This window comes from Coregonus lavaretus, assembly GCF_964263955.1.
Source record: "Coregonus lavaretus genome assembly, chromosome: 11".
Classification (NCBI taxonomy): Eukaryota; Metazoa; Chordata; class Actinopteri; order Salmoniformes; family Salmonidae; genus Coregonus; species Coregonus lavaretus.
The window spans coordinates 43,043,775-43,064,494 of NC_139998.1; the positions used below are offsets into that span (position 1 = coordinate 43,043,775).

Below are 20,720 nucleotides of genomic sequence, written 5' to 3' on the forward strand. Positions count from 1 at the left end.
TTGAAAATGCATTCCAGATGACTTTGGGATGATGTAACTTTATATTTTTTTTACGGTGGTGTAAGTGTCTCATATTCTAGGTGTGTGTGTGTGTGTGTGTGTGTGAAATGTATAGTGTGCACTGTGGATGGATATATGACCTACCTTCGCAGGAGGAACCATCGGGACTAAGCTGGTGTCCGGGTGGACATTCACACTCGTAACTCCCCTCTGTGTTCAGACAGGCGCCTCCTCGACACAGCAGAGGGTTCCGCTCACATTCATCAATATCTGCAGGGGAGAGGGGGAGGAAGAGAGGGAGAGAGTGCAATGAGGTCAGCTGTCAAAAATGACTTGCACAGAGGATCTGTGAGGAAATTCTCCCACTCTCCTGTCAGCTGGAGAGCAGTGTGTGTCTGTGTTTGTGTGTGTGACTCACCCATGCAGTTCTTCATCATCATGAAGCCACTTTCGTAGCCCTCGAAGCATTCACACTCGAAGCTGCCAGGGGTGTTCACGCAGGTGCCGTGGCCACACAGGTCCGGAGAGATATGACATTCATCAATATCTAAGACACAGAGACAGAGGAGGGAGAGACAGAGGAGGGAGAGACAGAGGAGGGAGGAGAGACAGAGGAGGGAGTGACAGAGGAGGGAGGAGAGACAGAGGAGGGAGGAGAGACAGAGGAGGGAGAGACAGAGGAGGGAGGAGAGACAGAGGAGGGAGGAGAGACAGAGGAGGGAGGAGAGACAGAGGAGGGTGAGACAGAGGAGGAGGGAGAGACAGAGGAGGGAGAGACAGAGGAGGAGGGAGAGACAGAGGAGGAGGGAGAGACAGAGGAGGAAGGAGAGACAGAGGAGGGAGGAGAGACAGAGGAGGGTGAGACAGAGGAGGAAGGAGAGACAGAGGAGGAAGGAGAGACAGAGGAGGAGGGAGAGACAGAGGAGGGAGGAGAGACAGAGGAGGGAGGAGAGACAGAGGAGGGAGGAGAGACAGAGGAGGGTGAGACAGAGGAGGAAGGAGAGACAGAGGAGGAAGGAGAGACAGAGGAGGAGGGAGAGACAGAGGAGGAGGGAGAGACAGAGGAGGGAGAGACAGAGGAGGGAGGAGAGACAGAGGAGGAGGGAGAGACAGAGGAGGGAGGAGAGACAGAGGAGGGAGGAGAGACAGAGGAGGGAGGAGGGAGGGAGAGACAGAGGGAATAATGTACATTACAGAAATATAATATTCAGCATTACTTTACTGATCTCATGAGAAAATTCAGCTGTGTCAACAAACAGCCCACTGGGCACACACTGGTTGAATCAACGTTGTTTCCACGTAATTTCAATGACATCAAATCAAATTTTATTTGCCACATGCGCCGAATCCAACAGGTGAAATGCTTACTTACAAGCCCTTAACCAACAATGCAGTTAAATTTTTTTAAATAGCAAATAATTAAAGCAGCAGTAAAATAAAATAACAGTAGGGAGGTTATATACAGGGTGTACCGGTACAGAGGTAATGTACATGTGGGTAGAGTTAAAGTGACTATGCATAAATAATAAACAGAGTAGCAGCAGCGTAAAAGACGGGGTTGGAGTGGGGTGGGGGGGCAATGCAAATAGTCATTGCATTGAACCAACGTGGAATAGACATTGAATTGACGTCTGTGCCCAGTAGGAGTGTTTCAAAATGTCAAAATAATGTTTTGCCCCTAAAACATTCTCAAATACTACAGAAATCATATACAAGGATACTTACTAAAGATATAGATTTCTGCTTTAATCATACAGATTTTTAAATGCTTTTCTATGGAATAAACAGAATTATGTTTATTACAGTCTCTCTGCCACCCCCCCTTATAATTCTCTCTCTCTCTCTCTCTCTCTCTCTCTCTCTCTCTCTCTCTCTCTCTCTCTCTCTCTCTCTCTCTCTCTCTCTCTCTCTCTCTCTCTATACCTGTGCAGTTCCTCTCCTCCATGGTGAGGGCGAAGCCGCTGCTGCAGCGACACTTGAAGCTGCCGATGGTGTTGCGACAGGTTCCGTGGGAGCACAGGCCGTTGAACACCTTACACTCATTTACATCTATGGAGGGACAACACAATGGACGAACAGCAGGGGTTAGCGGTGGAATTGAACATGGAATCCAGTAATAATCTAAAGAAATGTCTAGTGGTTAAAGAGATTAGACGCTGTGGTTGGTTTGCAACTGCTGGCGTGAGGCCATAATGGTGTGCTTGTTTTGTGTGTAGCTCCTCAGTGTAGTAGTAGGACTTCACTCAGAATCTGTTAGCGTAAGAAACATACCTACTTGTGTTCAGAAGATTATGACTGCTCATGAAGGCTTTATGAATATGTTGTGAATGCTACATTATCCCAACGCAAATTAGAGTGTTACCAAGACTAGATAATAAGTCTTAGTTCCTACCTTTGTAGAAGGGTCTGCCAGTCAGGATGTCTCCTCGGTTGGCGAAGCCTGGTCCTCTGGGGCAGATGGCCTTGTACTCCGGGGTGCCCGCCTTGGGACACTCCTCACAGTCAATGCCCCAGGCCGCGCCCACCGAGCAGCAGCACATGTCAACGCGGTAGCGCCCGGGCAGCGGCTCACCACACTCGTCCTCGTGCCACTTCATGTAGCACTGCTCGCTGCGCACGTCTGAGGGATAGACAGATGGACGGACAACAGTCAGACATACAGAACTTTACGGCTAATGCCACAGTATGCTAACCATGCTAATATTTGTTGTCACCAAATTTGTCTTTTCTCCCATGTAGGTTATCATTCATATTTTATAGTGTATTATAAACTGGGTGTTTCGAGCCCTGAATGCTGATTGGCTGACGGCCATGGTATATCAGATTGTATACCACTGGTATGACCCCAAATTTGTTTTTACTGCTCTTTTTTTTACTGTTACATTGGTAACCAGTTGATAATAGCAATAAGGCACCTCGGGGGTTTGTGGTATATGGCCAATATACCAAGGGCTGTATCCAGGCACTCTGCGTTGCGTCGTGCATAAGAAAAGCCCTTAGCCGTGGTATATTGGCAATATACCACACCCCCTCTGGTCTTATTGCTTAAATATAGTATATGTGTGAAGTCAACAGAAAAGATACATAATAGCCAGTTCTGATTTCAGTTATTATAAAAATGCATGGTGTCTGCCAGAGTTTATGTTGGTGGCAGTGTTGTCTTACCCACGCAGGTGCGTCCACTCCCGTCCAGGGTGAGCCCCTCGCCACACTCACAGCGGAAGGAGCCCTGGGTGTTGACACAGCGCCCGTTGGTACACACCCCCGGGAACACCTCACACTCATTGATGTCTGCAGGGAGGAAATAGGGACAATATTACAAGACTGACTGTGCTCTATGGCTCATCATTTTCTGAGGGAGGGAAGGAAGAACGGAAGGTGAATGGAATACCACAGGGAGGGAGGCAGAGGGTCATTATGGCTGTAAGAATGTCTGCTACCTTCACAGTTGACTGTGTGTGTGTGTGTGTGTGTGTGTGTGTGTGTGTGTGTGTGTGTGTGTGTGTGTGTGTGTGTGTGTGTGTGTGTGTGTGTGTGTGTGTGTGTAGGGGTCGATTAGTGTCTTACCTTCACAGTTGACTCCCTTCATACGAGCGAACCCTCTGGAGCAGGCAGTGTCTGTGGAGAGAGACAGCAGTTACAGTACACACCTCACACTTCATTATGTTTAGTAGGTGTGTGTGTTTGTGTGTGTACTGACCGATCTCGCAGCGTTCACAGGGGCTGCCCCAGGCAGCTCCCAGTGTAGAGCAGCACTCGGACTTGAGCGTGGCGCCGTTGATGTTGACCTCACAGCGGCCATCTTGGATGTTCAGCCAGCACGTTCCCTTCATGCTGTCTGTAGAGGGAGGAGGGGGAGAGAGAAGAGAGGGAGAAAGAGAGCGAGAGAGAGAGGGGTAGGGAAGCGAGAGTGAAAGAGAGAAAGGGAAGAGAAATAGGTAGGAGGGGAAGAGAGGGAAGAAAGAGAGAGAGAGAATGTGAGCAAGTGAAGGCACTCAAGAGAACCCTGCAGAGAAAAGGCACATCAATTCAAATGTACTGTAAAGCATCAACCAACATACACACATCTCTCATTGGTATACTGTACTCCAATCATTCCAAGCACAACAGCACCATCAGTGGAAAGTAATTAAGTACAGCTGTCCCTTCCAACAGCTTCCATCTTACCTCAGCCCAAACTGAGACAAATGCATAATTGACATTAATAATTTGCTATGGCAGTCCTAATGGACTGAGAGCACAGTCAGAACAAATGGGATGTGCATTTGTTCTCCCAAAACCGCAGGCTCACCCAAAACTAAACCACAATTTACATTCTCGCTGCTGAGTGATGGCTTTGAACCAAATATATGACTCTGCTTTGAACAGAAAACAGCGCTATATTCTAAAGTACAGGAATCTATTAGACTGACAAGGCCGGCTCATGTTGGTATTTATTCAAATGACTCATCCCAGATTACCATCTGTAGATGTTCAGATGTGTCTGGACATGTCCTCAAAGCAGACATTGACTTGTTTATTTCGACTAGAATAAGTGTGACACCAATCAGGCCCCCGAGGACTGGAATTTCCCAGGCCTGTTCTAGAAGGCCTATGAAGCTAGAAACTTTGGCTCAAATCCCACTTTTCACTCTGACTGTCTGCTTGATGATGATTCTCCAACAGAAGTTTGTCTCAGGAATACGTTGTTTTTCATTTGTGTCAGATTGAGTCTGCAGTTGTGACAGACGCCTCGTTCTCTTACCCACGCAGATGGTGTTGGTGGAGTCCAGCTTGCTGCCGTGGGAACACTCGCAGTTGAAGGACCCGGCGATGTTGCGGCAGACTCCGTTGACACACGGGCTGGACTCACACTCGTTGATATCTGAAACACATGGATCAGAGCAGGGTTAGGTAAGGCAGAGAAGAGAAGAGCCAGTTAAATGGGTCATCCTTAACAGGCTGTTGAGTGGAGAATGGCTTATAATAACGTCCGTAACGGAGCAAATGGAATGGCATGAAACACCTGGAAACCATGTGTTTGATGTATTTGATACCATTCCACCGATTCCGCTCCAGTCATTACGAGCCCGTTCTCCCCATTAAGGTGCCACCAGCCTCCTGTGATATAGACAGACATGCGTTTACTTCAACAAAGACAGAAAACTTTATGGAAAGTGGTTCAAGGACAGAGGATGTAAGCCAACACATGTTCATATATCTGATGTTCTATTTAACTCCAATCTCTCATGTGTTAAACAGTTGCAGGTGTACACACATCTAGCAGAGTTCACATCTACAACATATAGTCAATGAAACGAAGAGGAATACCAACACAGTTCAGATACTCCTAGCATTTTCAACTGTGGTTGCGCATAAGTATGCTGATATTGAGGCATTAGAAATGTGAGGAGTGTGTGTCTTCTCCATTGGTGTGTGTATGAAGTGTTTACCTTCGCAAGTCTCAGAGTCAGGTTTGAAGACGAAGCCTTTGGGACAGGAGCAGGAGTAGCTGCCGGGGGTGTTTCTACACAGGCCATTGTCACACAGCAGACGGTTCACTAGGCACTCATTGATGTCTGGTAGGTTGAGGAGAAGATGAACAACAGGGTTGACTTATCAAGTGTAACACAAGCCAGCCAAAACAATCAACCCCAGTGTTTGAAACTTTGTTCATATGTCAAAGTCAAGACCACGAAAGTACAGCAGAGGCTGTGAAAAATATGGGATTCAGTTTGACTTTAGATCACTTTTAAGGTATGAAATGGTCTGATAAACTTTAATTTGGGTCACTGATTTTTCCAACAGACATTGGATACAGGAAGACTGGACTCACCCACGCAGTTCTTGCCGCTGGAGTCGGACTCGTAGCCGATGTTACAGATGCAGCGGTAGCTCCCTCTCAGGTTCTCACACATGCCGTTCTGACAGATGTCTGGGTCCAAGGCACACTCGTTGATGTCTGAGGAGACACACAGGAACAAACCCACATGAGCCACAGCCCACCACAAACCACAGCCTTAGCTTTCAGCTCTCTCCAACCTACAGATTCCTTTTCTTCACTTTCCCTTTTTTCTCTCTTTGATTTGAAATTCGGAGCAAGATTCACACCTTTCTGAGGGACGCATTGTAATGTTTGAGGGGAGGCCTGTTAAATGCCAGAATAACTAGCAGTGATTGTAGGACAAGCTCCAAACCACAGATACCTAACATTAAACAGTACCAGTCACATGACTCACCTCTGCCGTCAGCAGTAATGCCAATCCCACTGCTGCACACTGCCTGGAACTCAGCTGAAAGCCAAGAAAATGACCTGTAAGTCACCTGCTAATATATCCAGTGTAACAAAAAAATCACAATTTACATTATAATTCTAACAATCACTTCTGCAGTATTTGGTAGAGTTCTACAGGATCTTAGCCTGGAATCTAAACTGATATGAACAATATTGTGAAGTGAAACAATAGTGAAACAGAGCATATCAGCTTGGATTCCAGGCTAACAGGATCTGAATGACAGCACAAGTAAACCAATTATGTTTTCTGGTGTGGTTAGGGTTAGTCAGTCACCTGAGTTGCGGGCAGGACAGGGTTGGCAAGGCTCTCCGAAGCCGTGATCAGGACTGGCACAGCAGCACTCAGACTTGGTGACGGCGCCAGGGAAGGGCCGCGAGCACGTGCCCATCTTGATGGCACCGTAGCAGGTGGTACGCATGTGTGTGTCGACACACACTCTCCCATCCACGTCGATGGCCAGGCCCGGTGGGCACTCACAGCGGAAGGAGCCCTCAGAATTGATACATCGTCCATTCATACAGATGCCTGGTGTCTGGCACTCATCAATGTCTGAGGGAGGAGAGAAGGGGAGAGATATGATGATGGTACTTGTGCCACATGGCTGGCAATACAGTCATGGAATCACTCAAATGTAATCTACATAACATTTCTTATCAGCTACTTTTATTACCTTCAAAGTCCTTAACAGTGACAGCCAAAATGCAAGCTAAGGTGACAGTGGCCTAGAAACACCCTTAGATACTAAGAAACCTTTTGAGAGGATCCACATCCAGAAATTATACCAGATGACGTACCTGTGCAGTAACGTCCGTTAGGTGCCAGGGCGAAGCCAGGTTTGCAGATACACTTGAAGCTTCCGTCCTCGTTGATACACATTCCATTGAGACACATGTTGGTGGTGGCACACTCATCATGATCTGGTTGAAGAAATGGAGGTGAATTAGGCTTTCTACCACGTAGGCTTTCTACCACGTAGGCTTTCTACCACGTAGGCTTCCTGCCACGTAGGCTTCCTGCCACGTAGGCTTCCTGCCACGTAGGCTTCCTGCCACGTAGGCTTTCTTCCACGTAGGCTTTCTACCACGTAGGCTTTCTTCCACGTAGGCTTTCTACCACGTAGGCTTCCTGCCACGTAGGCTTTCTGCCACGTAGGCTTCCTGCCACGTAGGCTTCCTGCCACGTAGGCTTTCTACCACAAACAAATGACTGTAACCTAGTAACATACAGTATGTGATTACCATGTAACAGGCCTGTAGGTGTAGACCATGCAGTTAGAGAGTAAGGTATGTGTGTGTAGCTCACCTATGCAGTTCTTCCCATCAGGAGTGAGCTCAAAGCCAGCGTTGCAGATGCACTGGAAGCTTCCGTCAGTGTTGACACAACGTCCGTTACGACACATCACTCCGTTTACGATGCACTCATCAATATCTGGGGAGGGAGGGAGGGAGGGGGAGGGAGGGGGAGGAAAGGAGGGAGGGGGAGGGGGGTTTAGGCTTAGTTTGACTGTTAGCCAGGTTAGGTACCAGTCTGTTTCTGTTCTGGACACCTTGTGGTGTTGTTACAAGCAGAGTCAGTCAGTGGGCCAACGTACCCAGTCTATCCATACAATACAACCGTTGTAATAAACAATTATAATGTTCTATAGTTGTTCTGGTGAGTGATTGGAACATACCAATGCAGGCCTGTTTGGTGGGGGTTCCCTGGTAGCCTTCGTGACACTTGCAGTGGTACGATCCAGGTGTGTTGACACAGTCTCCGTTGACACAGGGGTTGCTGACGCACTCATCCACATCTGAAGGAGGGAGGCGATGAAGAAATATGAGTTTATCAGTGCAACCCAGGATGCTCCAATTACAAATCTGAACACTCCCATATGTGTTAAAAAAGGTGAAAGAATCAATGCTATTGTGTAAGTATACCCTGAGTTTTACATCTACCAGAGACGTTATGTGTGTGGTCAGAAGATGGCAGTAGAGTGTATGTCATTTTCCTAACTGTAATGACTGCAGTGGGTTTACCAATACACTCCCCGCGTACATCCTGTCTGTAGCCCATGTTACATTCACAGCGGTAGCTGGTCGGGGTGGGGATACAGCGGCCGTTCAAACACAGGTTGGTGAAATGTTTACACACGTCAACGGTCTCATTGACTGACACAGGGACTGAGGATACACAACACAACACACAATCACATTACAATACATTACAATACATTATCACACAATGTTTATAATTTATTAAAACACAGTGAAGAAAAGTTTATGAAAAGCCATAGACTATTCTCTCTTCTTCCGCATGGCAAGCAGTACCCAAGCAAGTCTGACACCAACAGGCTCCTGAACAGCTTCTATCCCCAAGACTGCTAAATAGCTAACTAAATGGCTACATGGACTATCTGCAATTACGTTTTTATTGCACTGACTCTATGCACACTCACAGGACCCTACACACACACTCACTTACACACACTCACACTGACACTCCAACACACACACACACACACACACACACACACACACTTAATTTGCTCACACACACATAACACGCACACACATTTATACTGACTCTACACACACACACGCTCACATACAATCATCTTATACACTGCTGCTGTCACGCCCTGACTCAGAGGACGCTTATATGTTGAGTCAGGGTGTGTATATTCCTTGTTGTGATGTTCTATGTTGTATTTTCTATGTTTAGATCTAGTATGTCTAGATCTATGTTGGCCGGTGTGGTTCCCAATCAGAGGCAGCTGTCGCTCGTTGTCTCTGATTGGGGACCATACTTAGGCAGCCTATTGGCACTAGTGGGTTGTGGGATCTTGTTTCGTGTTAGGTATGTTGTTTGTGTACCTTGGACTTCACGTTTCGTTTCTTGTTTTGTCGTTGTGTTTAATAGTCAAATAAACATGTATGCATATCACGCTGCGCCTTGGTCTGACCCGTTCATGAACGAACGTGACAGCTGCTACTCTGTTTATCATACGCTATATATACAAAAGTATGTGTACACCCCTTCAAATTAGTGGATTCTACTATTTCAGCCACAAAAATCATCTGTCCTCTGTTTCAACACTCACTACCTAGTTCCAAACTGCCTCTGGAAGCAAGGTCAGCACAATAACTGTTAGTTTGGAGCTTCATGAAATGGGTTTCCATGGCCGAGCAGCCGCACACAAGCCTAAGATCACCATGCGCAATGCCAAGTGTTGGCTGGAGTGGTGTAAAGCTCGCCACCATTGGACTCTAGAGCAGTGGAAACGCGTTCTCTGGAGTGATGAATCACACTTCACCATCTGGCAGTCTGATGGACTAATCTAGGTTTGGTGGATTTCAGGAGAACGCTACCTCCCCGAATGCACAGTGCCAACTGTAAAGTTTGGTGGAGGAGGAATAATGGTCTGGGGCTGTTTATCATGGTTCAGACTAGGCCCCTTAGTTCCAGTGAAGGGAAATCTTAACGCTACAGCATACAATGACATTCTAGATGATTCTGTGCTTCCAACTTTGTGGCAACAGTTTGGGGAAAGCCCTTTCCTGTTTCAGCATGACAATGCCCACGTGCACAAAGCGAGGTCCATACCAAAATGGCTTGTCGAGATCGGTGTGGAAGAACTTGACTGGCCTGCACAGAGCCCTGACCTCAACCCCATCGAACACCTTTAGGATGAATTGGAACCCCAACTGCGAGCCAGGCCTAATCGCCCAACATCAGTGCCTGACCTCACTAATGCTATTGTGACTGAATGGAAGCAAGTCCCCGCAGCAATGTTCCAACATCAAGTGGAAAGCCTTCCCAGAAGAGTGAAGGCTGTTATAGCAGCAAAAGGGGGACCAACTCCATATTAATGCCCATGATTTTGGAATGAGATGTTCGACGTGCAGGTGTCCACATACTTTTGGTCATGTAGTGTATATCCTGATGCCTTATCCCTATACATTACTACCTCTACCACTCCATTATCCCTGCACATTGTAAATATGGTATTGGCACTGACCCTGTATACATAGCTTACTTCATTTATCATGTTCTTATTTCTATTTCTCGTGTGTTTTTACTTTATTTTATAGTACTACGGATATTGGTTACTGCATTGTTTGGAAAGAGCTTCCAATAAAGGCATTTCACTGTACTTGTGCAGGTGACAATAAAACTTGAAGTTACTCCCATCATTATTTTGACATTCAGGTTAGTTTCCTTGAGTTACAATCGCTTCTCCAAAATACCCAGTCCAATGCCGCGTTCAAAACAACTTAAGGAATCTTAAGGTCGGAGCTCTAGAAAGAATTTTCCCAGTCAGAGATCGTTTTTTTCAGAGTTCCCAGTTGTCTTGAATGCGCTGAAGTCAGAGGTTTCCGAGTTCCGAGCTCCCAGTTGTTTTGAACGCGGCACAAGACCTGATCGACAGGTTAAAAGATCAATAGGTCATAAACTCAGTTTAAACACTCTAATATCTCTGATACAAAACTTAAAACCACAGGCTAATAATGCAACACTACCCTATGGACACATGTCGTGGCCTAACCAACTCACCGATATTACGGCCGCCGCCGTTTCCTCCAAAACCATTGCCTCCTCCTCCCTGTCCCCCTCCTCCGATTCCTCCTCCTCCGATTCCTCCCCCGTTGCCATGGTGACCGTTTCCGTTAGGCCCGTTGGGGTTGAGTTTGTAGCCATAGCTGTAACCGTGACCGTTGCCGCCACCGTTGGGATAGCCGCCACCATTGGGGAAGCCTCCGTGGGGGAAACCTCCGTTACCTGTGCCATGGGGCACCCCTTCGATGCACAGCCTTCTGTACTCATCTACGGGGAAGAGGATGGAAAGGGTTATCTTCAATGAAAATGACATGCATGCACGTTTTGTCATGGTTTGGGTCAGTTTTACCTATTTTGATACAGTGCCTTGCAAAAGTATTCATCCCCCTTGGCGTTTTTCCAATTTTGTTGCATTACAACCTGTAATTTAAATGGATTTTTATTTGGATTTCATGTAATGGACATTCACAAAATAGTTCAAATTGGTGAAGTGAAATGAAAAAAATTACTTGTTTCAAAATATTCTACAAAATATATAACAGAAAAGTGGTGCATGCTATGAAGCCCCTAAATAAGATCTGGTGCAACCAATTACCTTCAGAAGTCACATAATTAGTTAAATAAAGTCCACCTGTGTGCAATCTAAGTGTCACATGATCTGTCACATGATCTCAGTATATATACACCTGTTCTGAAAGGCCCCAGAGTCTGCAACACCACTAAGCAAGGGGCACCACCAAGCAAGCGGCACCATGAAGACCAAGGAGCTCTCCAAACAGGTCAGGGACAAAGTTGTGGAGAAGTACAGATCAGGGTTGGGTTATAAATAAATATCAGAAACTTTGAACATCCCACGGAGCACCATTAAATCCATTATAAAACAATGGAAAGAATATGGCACCACAACAAACCTGCTAAGAGAGGACCGCCCACCAAAACTCACAGACCAGGCAAGGAGGGCATTAATCAGAGAGGCAACAAAGAGACCAAAGATAACCCTGAAGGAGCTGCAAAGCTCCACAGCAGAGATTGGATTATCTGTCCATAGGACCACTTTAAGCCTTACACCGCAAACATATGGAAGTAGGTACTCTGGTCAGATGAGACTAAAATGTAGCTTTTTGGCCATCAAGGAAAACGCTCTATCTAGCGCAAACCCAACACCTCTCATCACCTGAGAACACCATCCCCACAGTGAAGCATGGTGGTGGCAGCATCATGCTGTGGGATGTGTTTCATCGGCAGGGACTGGGAAACTGGTCAGAATTGAAGGAATGATGGATGGCGCTAAATATAGGGAAATTCTTGAGGGAAACCTGTTTCAGTCTTCCAGAGATTTGAGACTGGGATGGAGGTTCACCTTCCAGCAGGACAATGACCCTAAGCATACTGGTAAAGCAACACTCGAGTGGTTTAAGGGGAAACATTTAAATGTCTTGGAATGGCCTAGTCAAAGCCCAGACCTCAATCCAATTGAGAATCTGTGGTATGACTTAAAGATTACTGCACACCAGTGGAACCCATCCAACTTGAAGGAGCTGGAGCAGTTTTGCCTTGAAGAATGGGCAAAAATCCCAGTGGCTTGATGTGCCAAGCTTATAGAGACATACCCCAAGAGACTTGCAGCTGTAATTGCTGCAAAAGGTGAATAGTTATGCACGCTCAAGTTTTCTGTTTTTTTGTCTTATTTCTTGTTTGTTTCACAACAAAAAATATTTTGCATCTTCAAAGTGGTAGGCATGTTGTGTAAATCAAATGATAGAAACCCCCCCAAAAAATAAACTTTAATTTCAGGTTGTAAGGCACCAAAATAGGAAAAATGCCAAGGGGGGTGAATACTTTTGCAAGCCACTGTAGTATACATATGGGTCAGTGGTTGCATAAACTCACACACTGGCACAATGCCTGGACATGATTATGGCTGTAAAAAGGGGTTGTATATGTATGAACCTGATCTGATCTCCACTACCTTGAGGATCTCACACTGTCTATACAGTTGAAGTCGGAAGTTTCCATACACCTTAGCCAAATACATTTAAACTCAGTTTTTCACAATTCCTGACATTTAATCCTAATAAAAATTCCCTGTTTTAGGTCAGTTAGGATCACCACTTTATTTTAAGAATGTGAAATGTCAGAATAATAGTAGAGAGAATGATTTATATCAGCTTTTATTTCTTTCATCACATTCCCAGTGGGTCAGAAGTTTACATACACTCAATTAGTATTTGGTAGCATTGCCTTTAAATTGTTTAACTTGGGTCAAACGTTTCAGGTAGCCTTCCACAAGCTTCCCACAATAAGTTGGGTGAATTTTGGCCCATTCCTCCTGACAGAGCTGGTGTAACTGAGTCAGGTTTGCTCCTTGCTCGCACACGCTTTTTCAGTTCTGCCCACACATTTTCTATAGGATTGAGGTCAGGGCTTTGTGATGGCCACTCCAATACCTTGACTTTGTTGTCCTTAAGCCATTTTGCCACAACTTTGGAAGTATGCTTGGGGTCATTGTACATTTGGAAGACCCATTTGCGACCAAGCTTTAACTTCCTGACTGATGTCTTGAGATGTTGCTTCAATATATCCACATCATTTTCCTTCCTCATGATGCCATCTATTTTGTGAAGTGCACCAGTCCCTCCTGCAGCAAAGCACCCCCACAGCATGAGTCTACCACCCCCGTGCTTCACGGTTCGGATGGTGTTCTTTGGCTTGCAAGCCACCCCCTTTTTTCTCCAAACATAGCGATGGTCATTATGGTCAAACAGTTCTATTTTTGTTCCATCAGACCAGAGGACATTTCTCCAAAAAGTACAATCTTTGTCCCCATGTGCAGTTGCAAACCGTATTCTGGCTTTTTTATGGCGGTTTTCGAGCAATGGCTTCTTCCTTGCTGTGCAGCCTTTCAGGTTATGTTGATATAGGACTCGTTTTACTGTGGATATCGATACTTTTGTACCTGTTTCCTCCAGCATCTTCACAAGGTCCTTTGCTGTTGTTCTGGGATTGATTTGCACTTTTCGCACCAAAGTACGATCATCTGTAGGAGACAGAACGCATCTCCTTCCTGAGCGGTATTATGGCTGCGTGGTCCCATGGTGTTTATATGTGCGTACTATTGTTTGTACAGATGAACGTGGTACCTTCAGGCATTTGGAAATTGCTCCCAATGATGAACCAGACTTGTGGAGGTTTACAAACAACATTCTGAGGTCTTGGCTGATTTCTTTTGATTTTCCCACGATGTCAAGCAAAGAGGCACTGGGTTTGAAGGTAGGCCTTGAAGTACATCCACAGGTACACCTCCAATTGACAAATGATGTCAATTAGCTTATCAGAAGCTTCTAAAGCCATGACATCATTTGCTGGAATTTCCCAAACTGTTTAAAGGCACAGTCAACTTAGTGAATATACATTTCTGACCCACTGGAATTGTGATACAGTGAATTATAAGTGAAATAATCTGTCTGTAAACAATTGTTGGAAAAATTACTTGTGTCATGCACAAAGTAGATGTCCTAACTGACTTGCCAAACCTATAGTTTGTTAACAAGACATTTGTGGAGTGGTTGAAAAACAAGTTTTAATGACTCCAACCTAAGTGTATATAAACTTCTGACTTCAACTGTATCTATCTCTATATATACAGTATCTATGTGTGTTTGTCAGCATGTGAAATCGCTTGCATGTGAGTGTATGTTTTCCATGTTGTATGGCAGGTAGCCATCTCCTAGCAAAGGATACAGAGAACACACACACACAAAACACACACACACACACACACACACACACACACACACACACACACACACACACACACACACACACACACACACACACACACACATACACATAAACTGAGTGAACCCCAGAGGAGGAAATAGCCAAAGGGAGGCCTCCCACCATAATGTGTGTGTGTGTGTGTTTGTGTGTGAGAGTACAGCTCGGCACTCATTCATACAAACAATCACAAATACATGAAAGTATTAAGTATGAACACACACTCTCACAGGGGAATAGACCTGCGGTAGGTCCAAGCTGTTCAAGCTGTTCATTCATACCACATATGCAAAAGGAGTGTTTGGACTCCCTTTGGACTGTGGGTCAGTAGTGGTAAGTGTGTGTGTGTGTGTGTGTGTGTGTGTGTGTGTGGTACTCACCGGATCCCCTGACAGGGCACATCTCAGGGATCTGTCCAGATGCCCAGCAGCGGCCCGTGTCACAGCAGCACTCATCTTGGTATACTGGCCCTGCAGGTCGCCCGCACAGCGCCCGCTCGCCAACGCCGAGAAACACGTGCCCACACGCTGGTCTGAGGAGGGCGAGGATGGAGGGAGAAGTGGAGAGAAAGAGAGATGGGAAGAGAGGTCAGTATGCTTCAGTGTGAGTCACTCAAATCACTCATGACCTGTGTTGTAACAGGGTTGACTTCCAGGTCATGTAGAAAATCTACTGTAACTCTTTCAACTTTAAGCAGACCATATTATAATGCATGTGCTTTAACATACTGTAAATATTCTGGTGACCAAGTATAAATACAATACTGAAGTGTTTCACAAATGTGGGTCACAGACAGTTTCTACTGGCTCACAGTGTACGGTTGTGACGGGAAACAGGGGTTTGTACATTCTTGAGGAACACAAGACAATTCAGAAGCCTTCAGCACAAAAAGGCCTGACAAACACCTCCCTACCACACAGAGGTGTGGTTCCTCCAGCCCTGACGAGGGGATACAGGTAACAGCTGTCCCCAAATACCAGGGCTGCCTCTCCCCTGGAAGTCTCCCCCTGCCTGCCCTCTACATGGTAGCCTGGGAGGAAGCTAATTTATGGTCTGGGAGCTGTAAAGGTCTGAGGGGACCTGACTAACTGCAGGCATCACAAGGGCCTCCTAATTTGGTCTTGTTTGTTACAGTCTCTCAGGTCAGGGTCAGTTGGGTGGAGGAGGGAGGGGGAGGGAGGGAGGGACGCAGGGAGGGAAGAGGGTGTTTGGGGTAAGTGGAGAAGAAGTGAGGGTCCCTTAGTGCGTATGTGTGTTTGTGTGTAATGCAGATGAAAGTGATGGGGGAAAGAGAGGAGCAGGGGAAGGAGGAGTGCAAGTCGATTAACTTGGCTAATGAGGCAGCAGTCTGGAATTAATCAGCTCCATGTGGAGCAATCCTGGCCAATTATATTATACATGAGAAGCTGTGCATCTAGGGTTTACAGCCGAACTTTCCCCCTTGCTTCGACCCTCCCTCCCTCCCTAGGACCAACCCAGCTGGGGGCAGGATTGGGGGAGGATGGGTGTGGAGGGGTGGGAATAGGGGAGCAGAGAGGGGGAGAGAGGAGAGAGGGAAAGTGGTGATGGGGATGATGATAACTTAAATTGGAACCAGACCCTTAGCTAGCTAGTCTATAGCAAGCCGCACAAACACATGCTTTCTCTTTTACAGACTGGGTTTTCACAGTGCGACGGACGGAGCATTAGGGCTGATTAGTGTTGGGCTCAACAGGTCCCTTCGGTCTGTTTCTCCACGCTATGCTGCTAGAGTTGACATTCCTGAACCTGGAGCCCCCCGCTCACTTCATGTAATCTGGGTCAGGTCAAAGAGGAAACCAGAGGTGGATGGGGGAGGAAGGGGGAGGAGTAGTTTCTTAGTCTACCTCCACTTGCAAAACACACCCAAGCAAACAGGGCCGAGTCGGCCGACACACCAGGGGAGCCAGCCATAGCATGCTTCTGGCTGGAGCTGAGGATATATGGTGGGATGTGTCATTGTGTCAGACAGGGCCTGATATCACAACTCTCTTTTATTTGTTCCTGGGGACTCTACAGGTCATCGTGTTACACTAGACAGATGGATGAGCGCTCAGGGTGAGAAGCGAGGGAAAGAGAAAACAGGGGGAAAGAGGAAAAGGGCCTGGAGGAGAGAAGGAGAAAGAAAGAGAGCAGGGGGTGGAAGGAGAGGGAGTGTGAGAGAAATGGTCTGTCCCCTTAGAGAGAGAGAGAGAGAGAGAGAGAGAGAGCGAGCGCTGTGATACCATACGGCCAGCAGCTCATTTTCCCAATCAGGCTACGCTTCCCTCTCCTCCTTCTATTCCCTCTCCTCCTTCTCTTTCCTCTCCTCCTTCTCTTCCCTCTCCTCCTTCTATTCCCTCTCCTCCTTCTCTTCCCTCTCCTCCTTCTCTTTCCTCTCCTCCTTCTATTCCCTCTCCTCCTTCTCTTTCCTCTCCTCCTCTTCCCTCTCCTCCTTCTATTCCCTCTCCTCCTTCTCTTCTCTCTCCTCCTTCTCTTTCCTCTCCTCCTTCTCTTCCCTCTCCTCCTTCTATTCCCCCTCCTCCTGCTCTTCTCGCTCCTCCTTCTCTTCCCACCCCTCCTTATTTTCCTCTCTCCCACTGCTCTACACCTTTGTTGCGACACAGAACAACAGAGAAAGGGGATCGTTTGGATAGTTTTTTCCTCCTCTCCTCCCTCTCTTTTCTGTCTCGTCTTGCTTGTTGTCGTGGTGGTGTCAGCTTTGTTCTCCTGCAGGCCTCTAAGTGAGTCCAGATGTCTTCTACCTTGACGCTAAACAATCTGCCACACAACCAGGCCAGGCAGAACAGAACAGAAGAGAACAGATGCCTCCTTGTGAGATCAACGTTGACCCTGTTCATTGTTCGCTTGGCATTTCCACCCCATTTCCCTTTTTTTTGTCAAAAGACAACAAACAAGTACAGCAGAGATTTGATTGCCTGCCAAAGAGAGCGGGGGGCCAACAAAACGTTGACCCGGGAGAGAATTTGAATAAGGCATTCTGCTGCCTAGTAGACTTTGGGTCGCACAACTTTTCAATTAAAGTAATCAAGGGGTTCTGCTTGGCTATGAGTGGGGCCTTGAATGAAGGACAGTTATTGGACTCCCATTCGGACGCTGTTGAAAAGCAACAGAGCCAGCTCTCTGGCGGCCATTTTGAGACAAGCTGCTGGAGATTGCAGGCGCTCTACATTAACACCTGGTAGTGTTTCAGGGTGTGAGTCAAATAGGTGCTAATGCTAAATGTTATTACAGCATTCGAGCGCACGTGACCTGCGGCAGACCTTCTTGACTCATCAGAACACTAGTCACAGGAGGGAGGGAGGGGGGAGAGGGAGGGAGGGAGGGAGGGAGAGAGAGAGAGAGAGAGAGAGAGAGAGAGAGAGAGAGAGAGAGAGAGAGAGAGAGAGAGAAGCCCAGATGTGAGCAGGCAGTGGCTACAGGAGGGTGAGGGAGGGGTTTGTGTGTGTTTGGAGGGGGCAGCAGTAACTCACCTACACATCTGGCACCGTCAGTGCTTGTGATGTAACCACGGGGACAGGTGCAGACGTAGCTGCCGGCTGTGTTGGTGCATTCACCTCCGTCACACACACCTGGGATAGTGCTGCACTCGTCAATATCTGAAACACACACACAAACAATTAGATCATTGGAGTTAGAGAATACACTGAGCTTCATCTTAGTCATACACTTATTACACACACAGTAAATCAAAACCCTGTCACAGGCATTGTTTGGAAGAATTCCTTTTCCTTGAATGCAGCTGTTCAAAGTCTTTGGATCTCTCTAAAATACTTGAAGAAGTGGACGATATCTCAGCTGTCAAAATGCACTTGAGGACCTCAAATAATCACAACTCATAACAACTCTAAAGACAAGAGCAGGACCTACTGCTAGACACAGTCAAGACAACCTGAGTGAAGGTCTGAAGGGAGGAGGCGGTCATATGGAAAATCTCTGTGTTCGTTTTCTGCCAAAGACTCATGACTTTATTTCTCTCTGGTCTACACTTATCAATGTCCAACACACCTCAGTGGACTTCATAACTGTGGTGGATTTTAAGAGGTTTAAATAGTGAGAGTTTCCCACACACACACCATGGGAGCAATTCAGCTGCCCCAGAGAGATTACACTAGACCTGGGAGGCAGCAGTAAAGAGCTGGTGTGTGTGTGTGTGTGTATGTATGTGTGTGCACACACCTGTGTGTATGTGTGTGTGAGTTAGCCAGGACTTGGCAGGGTCTACTCTTCTGTGTAGTGTATTACAGTATATTACCCTACACATGAAAACGCAGGTACCAGAAGGTATTGGGTTTTTATGACGTGCTACCACTTATCTATACACATACATAATGACCTTTATTTGGTCAAATTACAGTATGCGTGTGTGTATTCCATGGCGTGTGAGAGTCGTGGTGGCGTGCCGTAAATGTGTGTGTGCAGTCGGCGGGTATGCATTAGTGGTGTGTGTGTGTTGACAGTGGGTATGCAGTAATGCTGTCTATGGGGCTGTGTGTGTGTGTGTGTGTGTGTGTGTGTGTGTGTGTGTGTGTGTGTGTGTGTGTGTGTGTGTGTGTGTGTGTGTGTGTGTGTGTGTGTGTGTGTGTGTGTGTGTGTGTGTGTGTGTGTGTGTGTGTGTGTGTGTGTGTGTGTGTGTGTAATGACGCACACAGTGGGAAGTTAAGAGCCACTGGGTCCCCTGCTGACTATTGTCTGACTGCAGTGGTAAAAGGTTCTCCTCAAGTCATATATAAAAGAGTAGCAAAATAAACGTGGCGTCAGCATTCCCCCTGAATAGGAGCAGACTTTACACAGCTCAGACATGGAGAGCTGTGTGGCGCTGTGTGTGTGGAGGGAAATGTCTGCCACCTGGATAAATGACCACTGTTCAATCATCATAGTCTGTGTTGTGAGACAGTGTGTATGTCGGTCTCTGCATGTGTGAGAAAGTGTGTATGTGTGTCGGTATAGTATGTGTGTAAGTGTGTATGTCTGCACAGTATCTGTGTGTGTGTGTGTGTGTGTGTGTGTGTGTAACTGTGTATGTCTGTACAGTATGTGTGTGTGTGTGTGTGTGTGTGTGTGTGTAACTGTGTATGTCTGTACAGTATGTGTGTGTGTGTGTGTGTGTGTGTGTGTGTGTGTGTGTGTGTGTGTGTGTGTAACTGTGTATGTCTGTACAGTATGTGTGTGTGTCTGTCTATAAGTGGCAGACGTCCTTGTATATAACACAGAAATCATCTCTGCTCTTTAAGTGTTTCTTTGTGCTAGCACTAACAGCTGGTCCTGGGCCAGTAGTCTGTATTTATCTAAGGAAAATGGGGGGCAAAAAAGGAGTGGAAAAAAAACAACAACTATGAAATCAGGTAGGTTGCTTTGGCCTAGAAGAACTACCTCCCTGACATCTTAACAGCTCCAAGGCTGGCTCCACAGGAACATGAGGCCATGTTGGTGCATAAACTTGGAGGGCATTTTGAAACCCATTTTCCCTTTGGAAAACAGATGGTTGTCTGTGATGTCTTAACTGAACAAAATGGGGCCTGAATCTCTCAATCTCAGAGCTGTGCTATTTGAGGTATCTGGGCATTTATAGTTATGGATGGTTCAACTCAGTATTCTCTACCCTTTAATGGGCTTTGGAATGCTTGATGTTTTGAAACTAAAAACTGACTGCCCCACTTAAGTTATAACACAATGTTCCCTAAAAGCAGCCCCATCCACCATCCAACCCCCACCTTGGCCCAAGCGAAGCCCATGTACAGAGCCTCAGGCTTGGGGCTGTAATTAGTTAACCTCCAAGGACCTCCACCCCCATACGCTGCCTCTCACCCCACCAGGCTTCAAAGACTACAGGGCATAGGTCACCTCTCCTGCTTGTCCAGCCAATAGGCCTCCAGCCATCATAAGGTCATAGCACAATCCAGCCTTTCAGTGGGACTGTGATAGGACAGCTGCCGGTGTGTGTCATCACATGACCAGCTAATTTGACATTCACATATTGTCCATAATGTCTCTACACACCATTCAAATACATATATATATATATTTATATTCCGGAATCTGGTCCGGAAGCTAATTTCCTGCAATTCTATCAATTTTGCTTAGGAGTTTTGTACTGTGTATTTAAATACT

General features: G+C 46.5%; 1 protein-coding gene across 1 annotated transcript in view; it reads right to left on the bottom strand.

Annotated features, from left to right (window-relative positions):
• Positions 1-20,720, bottom strand: part of LOC311136987 (fibrillin-2-like) — a gene marked incomplete at both ends in the record, with an annotated part of 69,928 nt that overhangs the window by 5,531 nt on the left and 43,677 nt on the right. Inside the window, 21 exon segments of the mRNA XM_084171319.1 lie at positions 11-21; positions 145-270; positions 419-547; positions 1,924-2,049; positions 2,393-2,620; positions 3,166-3,291; positions 3,568-3,618; positions 3,701-3,838; positions 4,745-4,864; positions 5,433-5,558; positions 5,816-5,941; positions 6,219-6,272; positions 6,549-6,824; positions 7,070-7,192; positions 7,578-7,703; positions 7,948-8,067; positions 8,294-8,437; positions 10,812-11,081; positions 14,972-15,043; positions 15,046-15,123; positions 18,083-18,208. Of these exon segments, the coding sequence (XP_084027445.1) occupies positions 11-21; positions 145-270; positions 419-547; positions 1,924-2,049; positions 2,393-2,620; positions 3,166-3,291; positions 3,568-3,618; positions 3,701-3,838; positions 4,745-4,864; positions 5,433-5,558; positions 5,816-5,941; positions 6,219-6,272; positions 6,549-6,824; positions 7,070-7,192; positions 7,578-7,703; positions 7,948-8,067; positions 8,294-8,437; positions 10,812-11,081; positions 14,972-15,043; positions 15,046-15,123; positions 18,083-18,208 (2,696 nt within the window).